General features: G+C 49.0%; 1 protein-coding gene across 2 annotated transcripts in view; it reads left to right on the forward strand.

Moving 5' to 3' along the window:
- Positions 1 to 23,427, forward strand: part of LOC141272678 (uncharacterized) — a 53,741-nt gene that overhangs the window by 23,425 nt on the left and 6,889 nt on the right. The window contains exons 2-7 of one of the 2 annotated variants that reach the window (XM_073683639.1): positions 7,865 to 8,005; positions 8,325 to 8,507; positions 12,146 to 12,269; positions 22,936 to 23,033; positions 23,117 to 23,195; positions 23,301 to 23,398. In XM_073683639.1, the coding sequence (XP_073539740.1) occupies positions 7,922 to 8,005; positions 8,325 to 8,507; positions 12,146 to 12,269; positions 22,936 to 23,033; positions 23,117 to 23,195; positions 23,301 to 23,398 (666 nt within the window). In that variant the 5' untranslated portion in view covers positions 7,865 to 7,921. The remainder of the gene's footprint in view (positions 1 to 7,864; positions 8,006 to 8,324; positions 8,508 to 12,145; positions 12,270 to 22,935; positions 23,034 to 23,116; positions 23,196 to 23,300; positions 23,399 to 23,427) is intronic. The other variant, XM_073683649.1, reaches the window with a different exon arrangement.

Consider the following 23,427-nt stretch of genomic DNA (forward strand, 5'->3'; position numbering starts at 1 on the left):
GATTCTGGCAGGTAACTGGCAGGTTGCAGGCAACGGGACCTGAGGGCTGAAGCAGAGTAGTGAACAGTGCAACAACATTGCTCGGGCACCTCCATTTTGGAGGAGGTGCCTTATATATGGTGAAGTCCTCCGGCCATTGGCCGGGGACTCCTTAGGACGGTGCGCGCGGCCCCTTTAAGAGGGAGGGAGCGCGCGCGTCCTAAGCACAGTGGCCGGGAAGGAGCGCGCGCTGGCAGCAGAACGGGAGGAGGACGCCGGGATCGGAGCAGAGAGGTGAGGGGAACAGCGTCCCTGCCTAGCAGAGGGCAGGGACTCCGGCGCTACAACTGCTTTGCACACTCTTGGCATTCTCTTGATGAGCTTCAAGAGGTAGTCACCGGAAATGGTCTTCCAACAATCTTGAAGGAGTTCCCAGAGATGCTTAGCACTTGTTGGCCCTTTTGCCTTCACTCTGAGGTCCAGCTCACCCCAAACCATCTCGATTGGGTTCAGGTCTGGTGACTGTGGAGGACAGGTCATCTGGCTTAGCCCCCCCCATCACTCTCCTTCTTGGTCAAATAGCCCTTACGCAGCCTGGAGGTGTGTTTGGGGTCATTGTCCTGTTGAAAAATAAATGATGGTCCAATTAAATGCAAACCGGATGGAATAGCATGCCGCTGCAAGATGCTGTGGTCGCCATGCTGGTTCAGTGCCTTCAATTTTGAATAAATTCCCAACAGTGTCACCAACAAAGCACCCCCACACCATCACACCTCCTCCTCCATGCTTCACGGTGGGAACCAGGCATGTAGAGTCCATCCGTTCACCTTTTCTGCGTCGCACAAAGACACGGTGGTTGGAACCAAAGATCTCAAATTTGGACTCATCAGACCAAAGCACAGATTTCCACCGGTCTAATGTCCATTCCTTGTGTTCTTTAGCCCAAACAAGTCTCTTCTGCTTGTTGCCTGTCCTTAGAAGTGGTTTCCTAGCAGCTATTTTACCATGAAGGCCTGCTGCACAAAGTCTCCTCTTAACAGTTGTTGTAGAGATGTGTCTGCTGCTAGAACTCTGTGTGACATTGACCTGGTCTCTAATCTGAGCTGCTGTTAACCTGCGATTTCTGAGGCTGGTGACTCGGATAAACTTATCCTCAGAAGCAGAGGTGACTCTTGGTCTTCCTTTCCTGGGACGGTCCTCATGTGAGCCAGTTTCTTTGTAGCGCTTGATGGTTTTTGCAACTGCACTTGGGGACACTTTCAAAGTTTTCTCAATTTTTCGGACTGACTGACCTTCATTTCTTAAAGTAATGATGGCCACTCGTTTTTCTTTACTTAGCTGCTTTTTTCTTGCCATAATACAAATTCTAACAGTTTATTCAGTAGGACTATCAGCTGTGTATCCATCTGACTTCTGCACAACACAACTGATGGTCCCAACCCCATTTATAAGGCAATAAATCCCACTTATTAAACCTGACAAGGCACACCTGTGAAGTGAAAACCATTTCGGGTGACTACCTCTTGAAGCTCATCAAGAGAATGCCAAGAGTGTGCATAGCAGTCATCAAAGCAAAAGGTGGCTACTTTGAAGAACCTAGAATATAAGACATATTTTCAGTTGTTTCACACTTTTTTGTTAAGTATATAATTCCACATGTGGTAATTCATAGTTTTGATGCCTTCAGTGTGAATGTACAATTTTCAAAGTCATGAAAATACAGAAAAATCTTTAAATGAGAAGGTGTGTCCAAACTTTTGGTCTGTACTGTATATCAACAAACACTGTGTCCCATGTGCCCAGCCCCTAAATACACTGACGAGCAAAAGGGTAACCATGTTTTAAGAGAAACGGCATCATCCATCTCTTCTATAGCGGTCACTCGGCCAAGAAAACTGCCAAACTGCATCATGTGAGCCGCCATGACAGCTGGAAGAATACAAAACTGAGTCAGTCCATCCATTCAAAAGCCAAGAGGTGGAAGTCCATGCAAAATATCAGAGTCAACAAGTCGGCTCATCACAAGGTCTATCAGCTCTGGCACGACAAACACGGCAGTGGAGGAGGCTCATGTGCTTCGTAATAGTGAGATCACAGACGTCCATGCAAGCACCGTACAACACACGTTACACAAGTCTGGAATGGAGGCCCAAAAAAAGGTGAAGAAACCTCGACTTCAATATCGCCATAAGAAGAGCCGACTCGGGTTTGCAAAAAAGTACGAAAAGTGGACAATAGAAAATTGTAAACCGGTGCTTTGGAGCGAAGTGAATAGACGAGGCTCTGATGGGGGCAAATGGATCTGGAAGAAACAAGAGAAAAAGGGGCTAACAGACGGAGAAATTGAAGGAACTGTCAAGTTTGGTGAAGGAAACCTGATGATATGGGGTTGTTTCACAGCCAAAGGCGTTTGATACTTGACCAGAATTGTTAGTGGTCTCAATGCTGAGCTATATGTGAGTGTCCTACAAGACGATCTACTTCATACACTCAAGTACTATGAATATGAAAAGGACGACATAGTGTTCCAGCAGGAAAACGACCCGAAGCATACGTAGAGATTGGGGAAGAAATGGTTCAATGACAATGACGTAGAGGTGCTGGATTGTCCCCCACAGTCCCCAGACCTCAACCCAATCCAACACTTGTGGGTAGAGTTGAAGAACAAGCTGTATACAGACCCAAGTGAGGCGACCAATATGCACCAACTTTGGGAAGACGTAGAAGACAACTGGGATCAGATTTCAGTCAAGACATTCTTGAATCTGATCGAGAGCAAGAAGGATTCAGGCCGTACTGAAAGCCAAAAGGTGGATTTACAAAATAATAAAAATTAAAATTTAGATTTTTAGGAGCAAAACAGTAACAATGCCGAGACATGAGAAGAGTCTGCAGAACTAATCATCTGCTAAATAGATGAAAGCCACATTTATGTATGAGATAGCCAAGATGATTGTCTATAAAATGATCTAAGCAGTAGTGGATGGTGAGATCTGGAGCCTGAAAGTCGAACGTTTAAAACATCGTTACCCTGTTGCTCTTCAGTGTATGTGGCCAGGATCTCCTTCAAGCGTTTTAAGCAAATATATCTAAAATGTAGAGGATAAAACAATCCTCGATGGTGAAGATTAAACCAATTTTCTGGATTAAAAAATCCACTCTCCCTAGTTTGTTTTTAAAAAAACAAACTGCGCTTTATTCACCCTCCTCGGGGCCAGTGATGGGTCTTTGCCGCTGCTCCTGGTGTCTGTTATAGTCTGCAGCACTAATGTCACGTCAGTAGTGCTGCAGTCAATCAGTGAGCTCACTGATTGGCTGCAGCACCACGTCGTAAACGCTGCGGACAATAACAAACACCTGGTGCAGCTGTGAAGATTGGGTGCCGAATCTGGGAAAGGTGAGTAAAGCACAGTTTTGGTTTCTTTTAAAAACAAACTGCGCCAGGGGACAGGGTCTTCTAGAAATCATAAAACCCTTTTAACTCTTTCCCGACATGACAATTTTCTGTTGTTTTTTCCTCCCCTTCTTCCACGTGCCGCCATTTTTTTCTTTTTCCTGTGATAAAACCATATGGGGTTTGTTTTTGCCACACAAGTCGCTCTTTAGAATGACACAAATTATTTGATCATGTGACGTAATGGAAAGGGGTAAAAAAAATTCCAAGAACAGGAGAATTCCACAATAATATCTTTTAGTTTTTCTATTGTTCATTCCATGGTATATATGACCTGTTGGTCTGATTCTCCAGGTCAGGACGATTACCGCGATATCCACCATTTCGCTTGTCGCCATTTTCAGTGGCCTGTAGCGTTTTCACTTTTTGGTCGTGGAGCTATGTCAGAGTTGACGCTTTTATTTATATCATTTTTGGATCCAAGTGACATTTTCATCGCATTTATTGCATTTTTTTATGTGTTGCGGTGGCTGAAAAATTTGGGGGTCTTTGATTTTTATTCTCTCATTAAGTCGTTTACAGATTGAGTTAATCTTATATTTTGATCCATCTTTTACCAGATATGTGTATTTTAATTTACTCCGGCTGTCGTAGCAACCTATCAGCAACACGCAATCGAGTCGCAGGGGCTGAGAGGCGCTTAAAACGGTGTGCCCCTTGGGCTGCATGCTGTAGATCATAAAACTCTGGCCCGTGCGCCAAATCTGGCCTGCAGGGTGGTTATATTTGGCCCGCGACACCAGAACCCCCACCCCTTTGTGGGGCCCATTATACTGTATGGAGGACTATATGGGGCCCATTATACTGTATGGAGGACTATGTAGGTCCCATTATACTGTATGGGGGACTATGTGGGGCCCATTATACTGTATGGAGGACTATGTGGGGCCCATTATACTGTATGGAGGACTATGTGGGGCCCATTATACTGTATGGAGGACTATGTGGGGCCCATTATACTGTATGGAGGACTATGTGGGGCCCATTATACTGTATGGAGGGCTTTGTGGGGCCCATTATACTCTATGGAGGACTTTGCGGGGGCCATTATACTGTATGGAGGACTTTGTAGGACTCATTATACTGTATGGAGGACTATGTGGGGCCCATTATACTGTATGGAGGACTATGTGGGGCCCATTATACCTTATGGAGGACTATGTGGGGCCCATTATACCGTATGGAGATGATGGCTGAAAAACACAGTCTTCATCTGCCATGAAAGATGTGAGCTCAGCTCCTGAGCCTGCATCAAAGAATGGGACCCAACGCACAATGTACCAGTACGTCATTTGCTAGGCCGGGGTTAAAGAATGCAATCATTGAAAATACTGAGCGAAAAGAATGGCCAAAACAACAATACTTATTTGTCAGGGGAGGGAAGCTTTGGAGGGGGCCTAGGACTGATCCCTGCGGACCCCGATAGTAAGGGGAAGATGAGCCGGCAGAAGACACAGAGAAGGAGCGGTCAGAGAAATAGGAGGAGAACCAGGAGAGAACAGTGTCCTTGAGGCCGATAGAGCAGAGCATAGTGAGGAGGAGCTGGTGATCCACAGTGTCAAATGCTGCAGAGAGATCCAGGAGATCAGCAGGGAGCAGTGACCTTTGGATTTAGCTGTTCGTAGATCATTAGAGACTTTAGTGAGGGCAGTTTCAGTGGAGTGTAAGGAGTGGAAACCAGATTGTAGAGGGTCGAGGAGAGAGTTATCTGAGAGATAGCAGATGACATTGGAGTGTCCCAAGCGTTCCAGGAGTTTAGAGATGAAAGGAAGGTTAGAGACAGGTCTGTAGTTAGCAGCGCAGTTCTGGTCCAGGGATGGCTTTTTAAGTAAAGGGTTTATGATGGCATGTTTAAATGAGGAGGGAAAGATACCTGAAGAAAGAGAGAGGTTAAATATTTTAGTCAGGTGAGTGGTGACCACCGGTGAGAGGGACTGCAGGAGATGTGAAGGAATGGGGTCACTGTTGCTGGTTGTAGGTTGAGAAGTAGTGAGGAGCTGGGTAACGTCTTCTTCTGTAACAGGCTCAAAGAAGGGAAGTGAGCTTGAAGTGCGGCAGGGAAGGGGATCCAGGCACTGAGGAGATTGGACTGAGATGTCCTGATGGATGTGGTTGATTTTTTTTTCTAGGAAATAAGTGGCCAGATCCTCCCCGCTGAGGTTGGTGATGGAGGCCTGTGCTTTAGGGTTCAGGAGGGAGTTTAAGGTTTCACTTATATTGGCATCCCGAGTATAGCACGATGAGGACATTATCTAGTTACATCCCTGTTATCACAGGTCTGAATTCTACTCTATGTGGTTACGATGATATTAAAACCATCTGACTCAATGATTAGTCAATATACTGTGAGGGCAATGTTACAAAAAGGTGCCAGGACTGTAGGATCAACAATTGTAAAAATTCTCCTCAGCCACATGGCGACAATGAGGTGACGATATTATACATGTCAAACAAGGAACCATTGCTCCATACGAGGGCATAGTGGGAGCTGTAATGGGCTGTGGTCCTGGGTAAGCGATTGGAGCCCAGTCCTAAACTTCTCGTTGTTTCCTCGAGAAATACCCAACTAACTTGCTCCAAAACCTTTGTATACATCAATGGATAACAGACCTTGGGGGATTCCTCGAGAGCAGACACTGTTTTAATTCTATTATGCCCGGCTTTAAGTTTCGCAGTTAGTCCAGGATGAAATATGTGGCCTGAGATACATTTTGTAGAGTAGAATTTTAATATTGCTGCAAAATTAGGGCCTTTGCCTGGTTTTGTCAAAACTAATATGTGAACTAAATAGGCCTGTCTCTGGGAAAGGAGGATTCTTCAGATACCTTGTTGAAGGAGCTTAATATGGGGCCAATGCCTCAGGAAAAATTTAGCAAAATTTAGGAGAAATAGACGTCCTTCACATAGTTCCACAATAGTTCCATGTCCTTCAAAGTAGTTTCCAGTTCTTCAGATATGGAATCCAACTTCAAAGAGGAAACCATTTTCTTTTGTGAAGGTTCTGTTAGATAGTTAATTTTATTATTTGAATGTTTTTGAGACATGATTTCGAGTAAGATATTGTTAGTCGTATGGACCTTGATGTCTGCAGAGGAAATAAAAGACCGAATATGAAACCTGAGACGTCTGCCATGAGAGACTCGACTGAGCCACCTTTGCTTTTGCCTCCTTACTCAGTAAAGCATTTTTCAGCTTTTCTGTGTTTTCTGATCCAAAATGGTTGGGATTTTATCTCTAAGGCCATGGCCCCACTATCAGTATTTGGTCAGTATTCGGTCAGTATTTTTTCTCAGGAGTCGGAGCCAAAACCAGGTGAGGAACACTCAGAGAAAAGGTATAATAGAAACAAGTCACCAATTCTGCATTTATCACCCACTCCTGGTTTTGGCTCCCACTCCTGAGAAAAAATACTGACCCACTACTGGTAGTTGGGCTGTGGCCTAACCTTGGAAATTTCCAGTGCCGATGTGTCAGAAGCGTCTCTATTGTTGATGACCTGTAAATTTGATAATTGTCCTCTGGCTCAAAGGCTTCTCCGACCTCAACTGTTTAAGGTGAGACCTATGCTCCATAATAATTATAATGGCCTTCCATGTGTTCTCTGCATTGTAGAATCTCGAGCATGATGGGAAATTTTAGAAATTGCTCTGGAGAAGTTAGCTGACCATTGGCAGACGGTATGGCAGGATAGTATGATTCCGGAATATCTGTTGTGAATAAGTATCTTTTAGAGAGGGGTAAAACTCTCCAGAGGTCGACTATCTTGAAGTTGCTCATAAGTTTCTAAAAGGTTATTCCAACCAATGACATTGATGCCATATACACAGGATATTACCTAAATCCCCGGAGCCTTCATCTATCTTAAAAACCGTCCCTGTCGCCTTCCGTTAGAAACAAGAGGTGGTTGTGCATTCTTCTCCATTCATTTGTATGAATGTTCCAAAAATTGCAAAGCACAATGGCAGGAAAAAGTTTGCTGGTGTTTTTAATGGAGTTTACCATACTGAATAAAAATGCCTTTACTTTGTCAATTCCATATATGTATGGTTACTTTGATAGACCCACACCTAAGAGTAGACCAGAGTCCCTAGAACTCCTAATGAGCAAGTTGGTGCATCCGGGAGGAGAATGAATAGAGAGATTGCTGCACGTGTGCACAGCGCCGTCCATTCACTATAGGAGTAATGGAAACAGTCGAGCTTCACCACCTAGCGGTGGTACCCACATCTATCAGATAGTTATAGGTTATCCTGTGGAGGGATCTGCATCTGTCCCTTATTCAATATCCTGTGACTATGACATAAATCTCCGTGATGAGAATCCTCCTATAATCCATGTGGTGACGGCTGGGAGGACCTGCTTCTCCCGCTGCTCAGTGACTGCGGTTCTGTATCTCACTTTATATCGTCCATCTTCTCCTTTATCATGAAGATTCCGGCAGGACGAGATCCCTCCAGCTGATCCAGTGTTCATCCCTCCTTCTCCTGAATGACCCCGAGGATGGACGAGGACGAGACCACCAGAAGATTATTACACTTCACCCTGGAGATCATCTCCCTGCTGAGCGGAGAGGTAACTCCTCTACATTTCTATCAGCTTTATTGTGTTATGTAACAAGTCCGACATCGGGAAGAGGAAATCCAGAAGAGGAAGAGAAGGATTCTTTACTGTAAGAGCAGTGATTGTGTGCAGCTCTCTGCCAGGAGGAGTTGTCATGGGGATTCCCTATAAGAGCTGTAGAGGGGCCTGGATGTCTGTCCTGAGTGTAATAATATTCCAGGTTATGGCCCCAGATTACTGGAGACGGTTATTGATCCCGGGATTTCTACTGATTGTCAGATCTGGAGTCGGGAAGGAATTCTTCTCCCTAAGTGTCTCTCTCCATACACAGGATTACACAATAGTGAGGAAGACACCGGGGGAGGGTGTGACTCCCATCATCCATCTCCAGGAGTCAGGAGGGCGGAGCCCTGGCCCCATCACAGAGCCTCCCCCGCACCCCCCGATACATGAGAGGAAGAGGAAGAAGATCCTAGAGCTCAGCAACAAGATGATTGAGCTGCTGAGCGGAGAGGTGACTGCTGGGACATTATACAGGACTGCACTGGAGGATTCTGGGTGATGAGCGGAGAGGTGACTGCTGGGACATTATACAGGACAGCACTGGAGGATTCTGGGTGATGAGCGGAGAGGTGACTGCTGGGACATTATACAGGACAGCACTGGAGGATTCTGGGTGATGAGCGGAGAGGTGACTGCTGGGACATTATACAGGACAGCACTGGAGGATTCTGGGTGATGACCGGAGAGGTGACTGCTGGGACATTATACAGGACAGCACTGGAGGATTCTGGGTGATGAGCGGAGAGGTGACTGCTGGGACATTATACAGGACCGCACTGGAGGATTCTGGGTGATGAGTGGAGAGGTGACTGCTGGGACATTATACAGGACAGCACTGGAGGATTCTGGGTGATGAGCGGAGAGGTGACTGCTGGGACATTATACAGGATGGCACTAGAGGATTCTGGGTGATGACCGGAGAGGTGACTGCTGGGACATAATACAGGACAGCACTGGAGGATTCTGGGTGATGACCGGAGAGGTGACTGCTGGGACATTATACAGGACCGCACTGGAGGATTCTGGGTGATGAGCGGAGAGGTGACTGCTGGGACATTATACAGGACAGCACTGGAGGATTCTGGGTGATGACCGGAGAGGTGACTGCTGGGACATAATACAGGACAGCACTGGAGGATTCTGGGTGATGACCGGAGAGGTGACTGCTGGGACATTATACAGGACCGCACTGGAGGATTCTGGGTGATGAGCGGAGAGGTGACTGCTGGGACATTATACAGGACAGCACTGGAGGATTCTGGGTGATGACCGGAGAGGTGACTGCTGGGACATTATACAGAATAGCACTGGAGGATTCTGGGTGATGACCGGAGAGGTGACTGCTGGGACATTATACAGGACAGCACTGGAGGATTCTGGGTGATGAGCGGAGAGGTGACTGCTGGGACATTATACAGGACAGCACTGGAGGATTCTGGGTGATGACCGGAGAGGTGACTGCTGGGACATTATACAGAATAGCACTGGAGGATTCTGGGTGATGACCGGAGAGGTGACTGCTGGGACATTATACAGGACAGCACTGGAGGATTCTGGGTGATGAGCGGAGAGGTGACTGCTGGGACATTATACAGGACAGTACTGGAGGATTCTGGGTGACTGCTGGGACATTATACAGGATGGCACTGGAGGATTCTGGGTGATGACCGGAGAGGTGACTGCTGGGATATTATACAGTACAGCACTGGAGGATTCTGGGTGATGAGCGGAGAGGTGACTGCTGGGACATTATACAGGACAGCACTGGAAGATTCTGGGTGATGAGCGGAGAGGTGACTGCTGGGACATTATACAGGACAGCACTGGAGGATTCTGGGTGATGACCGGAGAGGTGACTGCTGGGACATTATACAGGACAGCACTGAGGGATTCTGGGTGATGACCGGAGAGGTGACTGCTGGGACATTATACAGGACGGCACTGGAGGATTCTGGGTGATGACCGAAGAGGTGACTGCTGGGACATTATACAGGACAGCACTGGAGGATTCTGGGTGATGACCGGAGAGGTGACTGCTGGGACATTATACAGGACAGCACTGGAGGATTCTGGGTGATGACCGGAGAGGTGACTGCTGGGACATAATACAGGACAGCACTGGAGGATTCTGGGTGATGACCGGAGAGGTGACTGCTGGGACATTATACAGGACCGCACTGGAGGATTCTGGGTGATGAGCGGAGAGGTGACTGCTGGGACATTATACAGGACAGCACTGGAGGATTCTGGGTGATGACCGGAGAGGTGACTGCTGGGACATTATACAGAATAGCACTGGAGGATTCTGGGTGATGACCGGAGAGGTGACTGCTGGGACATTATACAGGACAGCACTGGAGGATTCTGGGTGATGAGCGGAGAGGTGACTGCTGGGACATTATACAGGACAGCACTGGAGGATTCTGGGTGATGACCGGAGAGGTGACTGCTGGGACATTATACAGAATAGCACTGGAGGATTCTGGGTGATGACCGGAGAGGTGACTGCTGGGACATTATACAGGACAGCACTGGAGGATTCTGGGTGATGACCGGAGAGGTGACTGCTGGGACATTATACAGGACAGTACTGGAGGATTCTGGGTGACTGCTGGGACATTATACAGGATGGCACTGGAGGATTCTGGGTGATGACCGGAGAGGTGACTGCTGGGATATTATACAGTACAGCACTGGAGGATTCTGGGTGATGAGCGGAGAGGTGACTGCTGGGACATTATACAGGACAGCACTGGAAGATTCTGGGTGATGAGCGGAGAGGTGACTGCTGGGACATTATACAGGACAGCACTGGAGGATTCTGGGTGATGACCGGAGAGGTGACTGCTGGGACATTATACAGGACAGCACTGAGGGATTCTGGGTGATGACCGGAGAGGTGACTGCTGGGACATTATACAGGACGGCACTGGAGGATTCTGGGTGATGACCGAAGAGGTGACTGCTGGGACATTATACAGGACAGCACTGGAGGATTCTGGGTGATGACCGGAGAGGTGACTGCTGGGACATTATACAGGACAGCACTGGAGGATTCTGGGTGATGAGCGGAGAGGTGACTGCTGGGACATTATACAGGACAGCACTGGAGGATTCTGGGTGATGACCGAAGAGGTGACTGCTGGGACATTATACAGGACAACACTGGAGGATTCTGGGTGATGACCGGAGAGGTGACTGCTGGGACATTATACAGGACAGCACTGGAGGATTCTGGGTGATGAGCGGAGAGGTGACTGCTGGGACATTATACAGGACAGCACTGGAGGATTCTGGGTGATGACCGAAGAGGTGACTGCTGGGACATTATACAGGACAGCACTGGAGGATTCTGGGTGATGAGCGGAGAGGTGACTGCTGGGACATTATACAGGACAGCACTGGAGGATTCTGGGTGATGACCAGAGAGGTGACTGCTGGGACATTATACAGGACAGCACTGGAGGATTCTGGGTGATGAGCGGAGAGGTGACTGCTGGGACATTATACAGGACAGCACTGGAGGATTCTGGGTGATGACCGGAGAGGTGACTGCTGGGACATTATACAGGACAGCACTGGAGGATTCTGGGGGATCAGCGGAGAGGTGACTGCTGGGACATTATACAGGACAGCACTGGAGGATTCTGGGTGATGACCAGAGAGGTGACTGCTGGGACATTATACAGGACGGCACTGGAGGATTCTGGGTGATGAGCGGAGAGGTGACTGCTGGGACATTATACAGGACGGCACTGGAGGATTCTGGGTGATGAGCGGAGAGGTGACTGCTGGGACATTATACAGGACGGCACTGGAGGATTCTGGGTGATGAGCGTAGAGGTGACTGCTGGGACATTATACAGGACGGCACTGGAGGATTCTGGGTGATGAGCGGAGAGGTGACTGCTGGGACATTATACAGGACAGCACTGGAGGATTCTGGGCGATAAGCGGAGAGGTGACTGCTGGGACATTATACAGGACAGCACTGGAGGATTCTGGGTGATGAGCGGAGAGGTGACTGCTGGGACATTATACAGGAGAGCACTGGAGGATTCTGGGTGATGACGGTGTCGTTGTTGTCAGGTTCCTATAAGGTGTCAGGACGTCGCTGTCTATCTCTCCATGGAGGAGTGGGAGTATCTAGAAGGACACCAGGATCGGTACCAGGAGGTGATGATGGAAGAGCTCCGGCCTCGGATGTCACCTGGTGAGAAATATCACTTATCATTTAGTAATGTCTTCTTTCCCGTTAGTAATGTCTTCTTTCCCGTTAGTAATGTCTTCTTTCCCGTTAGTAATGTCTTCTTTCCCGTTAGTAATGTTTTCTTTCCCGTTAGTAATGTCTTCTTTCCCGTTAGTAATGTTTTCTTTCCCGTTAGTAATGTCTTCTTTCCCGTTAGTAATGTCTTCTTTCCCTTTAGTAATGTCTTCTTTCCCGTTAGTAATGTCTTCTTTCCCATTAGTAATGTCTTCTTTCCCTTTAGTAATGTCTTCTTTCCCATTAGTAATGTCTTCTTTCCCGTTAGTAATGTCTTCTTTCCCTTTAGTAATGTCTTCTTTCCCGTTAGTAATGTCTTCTTTCCCATTAGTAATGTCTTCTTTCCCTTTAGTAATGTCTTCTTTCCCATTAGTAATGTCTTCTTTCCCGTTAGTAATGTCTTCTTTCCCATTAGTAATGTCTTCTTTTCCTTTAGTAATGTCTTCTTTCCCATTAGTAATGTCTTCTTTCCCATTAGTAATGTCTTCTTTCCCGTTAGTAATGTCTTCTTTCCCGTTAGTAATGTCTTCTTTCCCGTTAGTAATATTTCCTTTCCCGTTAGTAATGTCTTCTTTCCCGTTAGTAATGTCTTCTTTCCCGTTAGTAATATTTTCTTTCCCATTAGTAATGTCTTCTTTCCCGTTAGTAATATTTTCTTTCCCATTAGTAATGTCTTCTTTCCCGTTAGTAATGTCTTCTTTCCCGTTAGTAATATTTTCTTTCCCATTAGTAATGTCTTCTTTCCCGTTAGTAATGTCTTCTTTCCCGTTAGTAATGTCTTCTTTCCCGTTAGTAATGTCTTCTTTCCCGTTAGTAATATTTTCTTTCCCGTTAGTAATGTCTTCTTTCCCGTTAGTAATGTCTTCTTTCCCGTTAGTAATGTCTTCTTTCCCGTTAGTAATATTTTCTTTCCCGTTAGTAATGTCTTGTTTCCCGTTAGTAATGTCTTCTTTCCCGTTAGTAATGTCTTCTTTCCCGTTAGTAATGTCTTCTTTCCCGTTAGTAATGTCTTCTTTCCCGTTAGTAATATTTTCTTTCCCGTTAGTAATGTCTTCTTTCCCGTTAGTAATGTCTTCTTTCCCGTTAGTAATGTCTTCTTTCCCGTTAGTAATATTTTCTTTCCCATTAGTAATGTCTTCTTTCCCGTTAGTAATGTCTTCTTTCCCATTAGTAATGTCTTCTTTCCCGTTAGTAATGTCTTCTTTCCCGTTAGTAATGTCTTCTTTCCCGTTAGTAATGTCTTCTTTCCCGTTAGTAATGTCTTCTTTCCCGTTAGTAATATTTTCTTTCCCGTTAGTAATGTCTTCTTTCCCGTTAGTAATGTCTTCTTTCCCGTTAGTAATATTTTCTTTCCCATTAGTAATGTCTTCTTTCCCGTTAGTAATGTCTTCTTTCCCGTTAGTAATGTCTTCTTTCCCGTTAGTAATGTCTTCTTTCCCGTTAGTAATGTCTTCTTTCCCATTGCTGTGGGCACAGGCTGATGTGTAGACACTGAGTCCCATCATCTGCAGTTTCATATAATGTAGGAACACTTAAACCCCTAATTGTGCCGTCTAGGTAAGATGTTTCCATTCTGCCGTATGAGGGTCCCTGGAGCATTGGTCGGGCTGGTGTGAGTGGAGCAGTCACAAGTATTTGTGAGAGAGATTTTCCATGTGGGACTCTGCACCATGATCATGTGGAAAGCTGCTCTGTCGGATCGGGCAGCATTATCTGTAGTGTGCAGCCTGGGGACAGAAATCTGCTCTTCTGTTTGTGAAGAAGCTGTTATGCTGGAAAAACTGGTGACCGCCCGTCTCCTCCATCATCAGTATCTGGTGACCGCCTGTCCCTTCCATCGGCCGGATCATCACCTCCATCATCAGTATCTGGTGACCACCCGTCACCTCCATCATCAGTATCTTGTGACCGCCCATCGCCTCCATCATCAGTATCTGGTGACCGCTCGTCTCCTCCATCATCAGTATCTAGTGACTTCCTGTCCTTTCCATCGTCAGTATCTGGTGACCACCCTTCACCTCCATCATCAGTATCTGGTGACCGCCCGTCCCCTCCATCATCAGTATCTGGTGATCGCCCGTCTCCTCTATCATCAGTATCTGGTGACCGCCCGTCTCCTCCATCATCAGTATCTGGTGATCGCCCGTCTCCTCCATCATCAGTATCTGGTGACTGCCCGTCTCCTCCATCATCAGTATCTGGTGACTGCCTGTCGCCTCCATCATCAGCATCTGGTGACTGCCCGTCACCTCCATCATCAGTATCTGGTGACCGCCCATCACCTCCATCATCAGTATCCGATGACTGCCCGTCCCCTCCATTATCAGTATCTGGTGACCGCCCGTCCCCTCCATCATCAGTATCTGGTGACCACCCGTCACCTCCATCATCAGTATCTGGTGACCACCCGTCACCTCCATCATCAGTATCTGGTGACCGCCCATCACCTCCATCATCAATATCTGGTGACCGCCCATCATCAGTATCTGGTGACCGTCCATCACCTCCATCATCAGTATCTGGTGACCGTCCATCACCTCCATCATCAGTATCTGGTGACCGCCCATCACCTCCATCATCAGTATCTGGTGACCGCCTGTCCCTTCCATCGGCCGGATCATCACCTCCATCATCAGTATCTGGTGACCGCCCATCACCTCCATCATCAGTATCTGCTGACCGCCCATCACCTCCATCATCAGTATCTGGTGACCGCCTGTCCCTTCCATCGGCCGGATCATCACCTCCATCATGAGTATCTGGTGACCGCCTGTCACCTCCATCATCAGTATCTGGTGACCGCCCGTCACCTCCATCATCAGTATCTGGTGACCGCCCGTCCCCTCCATCATCAGTATCTGGTGACCGCCCGTCCCCTCCATCATCAGTATCTGGTGACCGCCCGTCTCCTCCATCATCAGTATCTGGTGACCGCCCTTCACCTCCATCATCAGTATCTGGTGACCGCCCGTCCCCTCCACCATCAGTATCTGGTGATCGCCTGTCACCTCCATCATCAGTATCTGGTGACCCCCCTTCTCCTCCATCATCAGTATCTGGTGATCGCCCGTCTCCTCCATCATCAGTATCTGGTGACTGCCCGTCGCCTCCATCATCAGTATCTGGTGACTGCCTGTCGCCTCCATCATCAGTATCTGGTGATCGCCCGTCACCTCCATCATCAGTATCTGGTGACCGCCCGTCTCCTCCATCATCAGTATCTGGTGATCGCCCGTCTCCTCCATCATCAGTATCTGGTGACTGCCCGTCTCCTCCATCATCAGTATCTGGTGACTGCCCGTCTCCTCCATCATCAGTATCTGGTGACTGCCTGTCGCCTCCATCATCAGCATCTGGTGACTGCCCGTCACCTCCATCATCAGTATCTGGTGACCGCCCGTCACCTCTATCATCAGTATCTGGTGATCGCCCATCACCTCCATCATCAGTATCTGATGACTGCCCGTCCCCTCCATTATCAGTATCTGGTGACCGCCCGTCCCCTCCATCATCAGTATCTGGTGACCACCCGTCACCTCCATCATCAGTATCTGGTGACCGCCTGTCCCTTCCATCGGCCGGATCATCACCTCCAGGACTCCTCCTTCTGACTTGCATTGGATGTTGGGGGTGATTGTCCGGCTGCCGCATTGTGTTGGGGCCGTCAGATGAGGAGACATAGCGGTGAGGAAGCAGCAGCTGGTTAGTGTGGTTTACAGGACACAGCTGCTGCTTCCTCACCTCTATGTCTCCTCATGTGACGGCCACAGTAAAGTGCTGCTTCATATACTCACGCTGGTGAGTGCTGCTTCATATACTCACGCTGGTGAGTGCTGCTTCATATACTCACGCTGGTGAGTGCTGCTTCATATACTCACGCTGGTGAGTGCTGCTTCATATACTCACGCTGGTGAGTGCCGCTCTTATTTAGCTTTTCATGCTTTTTTGCTCATCATTTTGCACTGCTTTATCTCAGGCTGAGCACCACTATATCTGGTAATTCTGGGCAGAGTTTTCCGAGCAGTCGTCTCTGGAGCCACTGGTTGCTGCCAGTTCTGAGCTGATGGCACTGGTAGTCTCTGGATCCACTGGTTGCTGCCAGTTCTGAGCTGATGGCACTGGTAGTCTCTGGATCCACTGGTTGCTGCCAGTTCTGAGCTGATGGCACTGGTAGTCTCTGGAGCCACTGGTTGCTGCCAGTTCTGAGCTGATGGCACTGGTAGTCTCTGGATCCACTGGTTGCTGCCACTTCTGAGCTGATGGTACTGGTAGTCTCTGGATCCACTGGTTGCTGCCAGTTCTGAGCTGATGGCACTGGTAGTCTCTGGATCCACTGGTTGCTGCCAGTTCTGAGCTGATGGCACTGGTAGTCTCTGGATCCACTGGTTGCTGCCAGTTCTGAGCTGATGGCATTGGTAGTCTCTGGATCCACTGGTTGCTGCCAGTTCTGAGCTGATGGCACTGGTAGTCTCTGGATCCACTGGTTGCTGCCACTTCTGAGCTGATGGCACTGGTAGTCTCTGGATCCACTGGTTGCTGCCAGTTCTGAGCTGATGGCACTGGTAGTCTCTGAATCCACTGGTTGCTACCAGTTCTGAGCTGATGGCACTGGTAGTCTCTGGATCCACTGGTTGCTGCCACTTCTGAGCTGATGGTACTGGTAGTCTCTGGATCCACTGGTTGCTGCCAGTTCTGAGCTGATGGCACTGGTAGTCTCTGGATCCACTGGTTGCTGCCAGTTCTGAGCTGATGGCACTGGTAGTCTCTGGATCCACTGGTTGCTGCCAGTTCTGAGCTGATGGCACTGGTAGTCTCTGGATCCACTGGTGGCTTCCAGTTCTGAGCTGATGGCACTGGTAGTCTCTGGATCCACTGGTTGCTGCCACTTCTGAGCTGATGGCACTGGTAGTCTCTGGATCCACTGGTTGCTGCCAGTTCTGAGCTGATGGCACTGGTAGTCTCTGAATCCACTGGTTGCTACCAGTTCTGAGCTGATGGCACTGGTAGTCTCTGGATCCACTGGTTGCTGCCACTTCTGAGCTGATGGCACTGGTAGTCTCTGGATCCACTGCTTGCTGCCAGTTCTGAGCTGATGGCACTGGTAGTCTCTGGATCCACTGGTTGCTGCCAGTTCTGAGCTGATGGCACTGGTAGTCTCTGGATCCACTGGTAGCTGCCAGTTCTGAGCTGATGGCACTGGTAGTCTCTGGATCCACTGCTTGCTGCCAGTTCTGAGCTGATGGCACTGGTAGTCTCTGGATCCACTGCTTGCTGCCAGTTCTGAGCTGATGGCACTGGTAGTCTCTGGATCCACTGGTTGCTGCCAGTTCCGAGCTGATGGCACTGGTAGTCTCTGGATCCACTGGTTGCTGCCAGCTCTGAGCTGATGACACTGGTAGTCTCTGGATCCACTGGTTGCTGCCAGTTCTGAGCTGATGGCACTGGTAGTCTCTGGATCCACTGGTTGCTGCCAGTTCTGAGCTGATGGCACTGGTAGTCTCTGGAGCCACTGGTTGCTGCCAGTTCTGAGCTGATGGCACTGGTAGTCTCTGGATCCACTGGTTGCTGCCAGTTCTGAGCTGATGGCACTGGTAGTCTCTGGATCCACTGGTTGCTGCCACTTCTGAGCTGATGGCACTGGTAGTCTCTGGATCCACTGCTTGCTGCCAGTTCTGAGCTGATGGCACTGGTAGTCTCTGGATCCACTGGTTGCTGCCAGTTCTGAGCTGATGGCACTGGTAGTCTCTGGAGCCACTGGTTGCTGCCAGTTCTGAGCTGATGGCACTGGTAGTCTCTGGAGCCACTGGTTGCTGCCAGTTCTGAGCAGATGGCACTGGTAGTCTCTGGATCCACTGGTTGCTGCCACTTCTGAGCTGATGGTACTGGTAGTCTCTGGATCCACTGGTTGCTGCCAGTTCTGAGCTGATGGCACTGGTAGTCTCTGGATCCACTGGTTGCTGCCACTTCTGAGATGATGGTACTGGTAGTCTCTGGATCCACTGGTTGCTGCCAGTTCTGAGCTGATGGCACTGGTAGTCTCTGGATCCACTGGATGCTGCCACTTCTGAGCTGATGGCACTGGTAGTCTCTGGATCCACTGGTTGCTGCCAGCTCTGAGCTGATGACACTGGTAGTCTCTGGATCCACTGGTTGCTGCCAGTTCTGAGCTGATGGCACTGGTAGTCTCTGGATCCACTGGTTGCTGCCAGTTCTGAGCTGATGGCACTGGTAGTCTCTGGAGCCACTGGTTGCTGCCAGTTCTGAGCTGATGGCACTGGTAGTCTCTGGATCCACTGGTTGCTGCCAGTTCTGAGCTGATGGCACTGGTAGTCTCTGGATCCACTGGTTGCTGCCACTTCTGAGCCGATGGCACTGGTAGTCTCTGGATCCACTGCTTGCTGCCAGTTCTGAGCTGATGGCACTGGTAGTCTCTGGAGCCACTGGTTGCTGCCAGTTCTGAGCTGATGGCACTGGTAGTCTCTGGATCCACTGGTTGCTGCCACTTCTGAGCTGATGGTACTGGTAGTCTCTGGATCCACTGGTTGCTGCCAGTTCTGAGCTGATGGCACTGGTAGTCTCTGGATCCACTGGTTGCTGCCACTTCTGAGATGATGGTACTGGTAGTCTCTGGATCCACTGGTTGCTGCCAGTTCTGAGCTGATGGCACTGGTAGTCTCTGGATCCACTGGATGCTGCCACTTCTGAGCTGATGGCACTGGTAGTCTCTGGATCCACTGGTTGCTGCCAGTTCCGAGCTGATGGCACTGGTAGTCTCTGGATCCACTGGTTGCTGCCAGTTCTGAGCTGATGGCACTGGTAGTCTCTGGATCCACTGGTTGCTGCCAGTTCTCAGCTGATGGCACTGGTAGTCTCTGGATCCACTGGTTGCTGCCAGTTCTGAGCTGATGGCACTGGTAGTCTCTGGATCCACTGGTTGCTGCCAGTTCTGAGCTGATGGCACTGGTAGTCTCTGGATTCACTGGTTGCTGCCAGTTCTGAGCTGATGGCACTGGTAGTCTCTGGAGCCACTGGTTGCTGCCAGTTCTGAGCTGATGGCACTGGTAGTCTCTGGATCCACTGGTTGCTGCCACTTCTGAGCTGATGGCACTGGTAGTCTCTGGATCCACTGGTTGCTGCCAGTTCTGAGCTGATGGCACTGGTAGTCTCTGGATCCACTGGTTGCTGCCACTACTGAGCTGATGGCACTGGTAGTCTCTGGATCCACTGGTTGCTGCCACTTCTGAGCTAATGGCACTGGTAGTCTCTGGATCCATTGGTTGCTGCCAGTTCTGAGCTGATTGCACTGGTAGTCTCTGAATCCACTGGTTGCTGCCAGTTCCGAGCTGATGGCACTGGTAGTCTCTGGATCCACTGGTTGCTGCCAGTTCTGAGCTGATGGCACTGTTAGTCTCTGGATCCACTGGTTGCTGTCAGTTCTGAGCTGATGGCACTGGTAGTCTCTGGATCCACTGGTTGCTGCCAGTTCTGAGCTGATGGCACTGGTAGTCTCTGGAGCCACTGGTTGCTGCCAGTTCTGAGCTGATGGCACTGGTAGTCTCTGGATCCACTGGTTGCTGCCAGTTCTGAGCTGATGGCACTGGTAGTCTCTGGATCCACTGGTTGCTGCCAGTTCTGAGCTGATGGCACTGGTAGTCTCTGGATCCACTGGTTGCTGCCAGTTCTGAGCTGATGGCACTGGTAGTTTCTGGATCCACTGGTTGCTGCCAGTTCTGATCTGATGGCACTGGTAGTCTCTGGATCCACTGGTTGCTGCCAGTTCTGAGCTGATGGCACTGGTAGTCTCTGGATCCACTGGTTGCTGCCAGTTCTGAGATGATGGTACTGGTAGTCTCTGGATCCACTGGTTGCTGCCAGTTCTGAGCTCATGGCACTGGTAGTCTCTGGATCCACTGGTTGCTGCCAGTTCCGAGCTGATGGCACTGGTAGTCTCTGGATCCACTGGTTGCTGCCAGTTCTGAGCTAATGGCACTGGTAGTCTCTGGATCCACTGGTTGCTGCCAGTTCTGAGCTGATGGCACTGGTAGTCTCTGGATCCACTGGTTGCCGCCAGTCCTGAGCTGATGGCACTGGTAGTCTCTGGATCCACTGGTTGCTGCCAGTTCTGAGATGATGGTACTGGTAGTCTCTGGATCCACTGGTTGCTGCCAGTTCTGAGCTGATGGCACTGGTAGTCTCTGGATCCACTGGTTGCTGCCAGTTCCGAGCTGATGGCACTGGTAGTCTCTGGATCCACTGGTTGCTGCCAGTTCTGAGCTGATGGCACTGGTAGTCTCTGGATCCACTGGTTGCTGCCAGTTCTGAGCTGATGGCACTGGTAGTCTCTGGATCCACTGGTTGCTGCCAGTTCTGAGCTGATGGCACTGGTAGTCTCTGGATCCACTGGTTGCTGCCAGTTCTGAGCTAATGGCACTGGTAGTCTCTGGATCCACTGGTTGCCGCCAGTCCTGAGCTGATGGCACTGGTAGTCTCTGGATCCACTGGTTGCTGCCAGTTCTGAGATGATGGCACTGGTAGTCTCTGGATCCACTGGTTGCTGCCAGTTCCGAGCTGATGGCACTGGTAGTCTCTGGAGCCACTGGTTGCTGCCAGTTCTGAGCTGATGGCACTGGTAGTCTCTGGATCCACTGGTTGCTGCCAGTTCTGAGCTGATGGCACTGGTAGTCTCTGGAGCCACTGGTTGCTGCCAGTTCCGAGCTGATGGCACTGGTAGTCTCTGGAGCCACTGGTTGCTGCCAGTTCTGAGCTGATGGCACTGGTAGTCTCTGGATCCACTGGTTGCTGCCAGTTCTGAGCTAATGGCACTGGTAGTCTCTGGATCCACTGGTTGCTGCCAGTTCTGAGCTGATGGCACTGGTAGTCTCTGGATCCACTGGTTGCTGCCAGTTCCGAGCTGATGGCACTGGTAGTCTCTGGAGCCACTGGTTGCTGCCAGTTCTGAGCTGATGGCACTGGTAGTCTCTGGAGCCACTGGTTGCTGCCAGTTGCGAGCTGATGGCACTGGTAGTCTCTGGATCCACTGGTTGCTGCCAGTTCTGAGCTGCTCCTCAAATTCCTTATGTATCTTTCATGTGCTACACTAAGTTTCCTTGGCCGACCACTGCGTCTATGGATCTAACCGTTTTATATTTCTTGGCGTTTCTTCAAAAGATCTTGAGAAACACATTGTGAAACCCCAGTCTGCTGTGAAATCTTTAACTGGGAGAGACCTTGCTGATGCCGTATAACTACCTTGCATCTTGTTGCTGTGCTCCGCCTCGTCATGGTTTATGACCTGTGGCATGAAACTGTCTTCCACATCCTCACCTCTTGTAGCAGTGTTTGGCTGTGCTTCACTCAATGTTAAGCCTCCTACACAGCTGTGTCTGTTTCAGTTAATGACTTTGTTTCAACCCCCATATGAAAATGATGATCGTTATCACCTGTCTGGTATAATTGGTTACTTGTACACTTGACTATAATCCTACAAAATCCCTGACTGTACAAGGGACCGAGAGAAGTGATGAAGGCGACGGGCGGTCAACAAATATTGGTCGGATAATTTATAAATTATCACTTCTGTCTTAGAAAGCTTCTTACCCTGCATTTTTTCCACACCTGACATTTTTGCATAGTTCTGTGTATATATTTTTTCTATTTACCTTGAGGCTATGGGCCCACGACGCAGAAATGCTCCGGATTTTTCCAAGCGATTTTAGCATCACTTGGAAAGTGCTTGAGAACTTGGTCACACTATATACTGTATATCCATGCAACCGGCAACCCGCATGGATTTATATACTGTGACCCAAAAGAATTGTTAAAAATAAAAAAATAAATCTATACTTACCCTCCGATGGCCCCCGGAGTCTTGCTTCACCGTCCTGGCTGCCGGCAGATCGCGGTACACTGAAGGACCTGCCGACGTCAGCGTCGTGTGACCCGTCACATGACTAAATGACGTCACTGCAGGTCCTTTAGTCTACCGCGAGCTGCCGGCATGGGAGGACAAGCGCACCGCGGGCCATCAGAAGGTAAGTATAATATTTATTTTTTATTTTATTCTTTTTTTTACAGGTACTATGGTGCCCAGGTCCGGAGGAGAGGCGCCTCTTCTCCAAACCCAGGTACCATCCGCACATTGAACCGCATGATATCCGCATGTACAGATCCAGTGATGCCGATTTCATGCGTTCCAATGCAAGTCAATGGCGGTGAAAACGAAGCGCTTCCACAACATAATTGGTAGTGCTGCGTTTTTTTCCGCATTGATAATCCGCAGCATGTGCACAGCACAAACGGATTATCATTGGGGAACATGGCAGACCTTCTACCAATCGGTTTTTAAGCGTTTCTGCAGCGGAATTGCCTCTGCAGAAACGCTTAAAAAATGCATAGTGGGCACACAGCCTTACAGCAGCTTTTTAGAGGAAGGGAATTACTTTCGCAGGAAAAGGAAAGTTGAGTTATATAAATGTGCAGCTTTGCCTGACGCCTCAATGGTTCCTCAGAAACAGGAGGAGAGGACCCCATCATAGAAACCTAGAGTTCATGATGTTTAGAGCAGTGTCTGATATATACACGGCAGGTCATGTATTCAGTCTGTGTGTCTCCACAGATGGATCCAGGAGGAGAAATCCACCAGAGAGATGTCCCCATCCTCTGTATCCCCAGGACTGTCCAGAGGAGAATCACAACATCCCGGAGGATCATCAGGTAGATGACACTGAAGTCCCCACAACATCTGACCATGAAGTGATGGGACCTGAGCTCATCTTACATTGTTCTTCTCCTTTTAGGGTGAAGATCTGATCGATATTAAGGTTGAGGTTATCGATGAAGCAGAAGAGATGATGGATTTATGGGCCGATCAGCAGGGTGAGGAGGGAGACTGTCATGTCTGTTCTGTGGTCTCCTACTGCTACTCCCATCATCTCATCATCACATGACACAATCTACTCCATCACTGTGTGTTTCCTACAGATGGATCCAGGAGGAGAAATCCACCAGAGAGATGTCCCCGTCCTCTGTATCCCCAGGACTGTCCAGAGGAGAATCTTAATGTTCCGGAGGATCATCAGGTAGACGGTGCTGAGCTCTGCACCGGATA

The sequence above is a fragment of the Phyllobates terribilis genome, unplaced genomic scaffold, assembly GCF_046119375.1.
Source record: "Phyllobates terribilis strain yellow unplaced genomic scaffold, ASM4611937v1 Scaffold_1__5_contigs__length_1240528914, whole genome shotgun sequence".
Lineage (NCBI taxonomy): Eukaryota > Metazoa > Chordata > Amphibia > Anura > Dendrobatidae > Phyllobates > Phyllobates terribilis.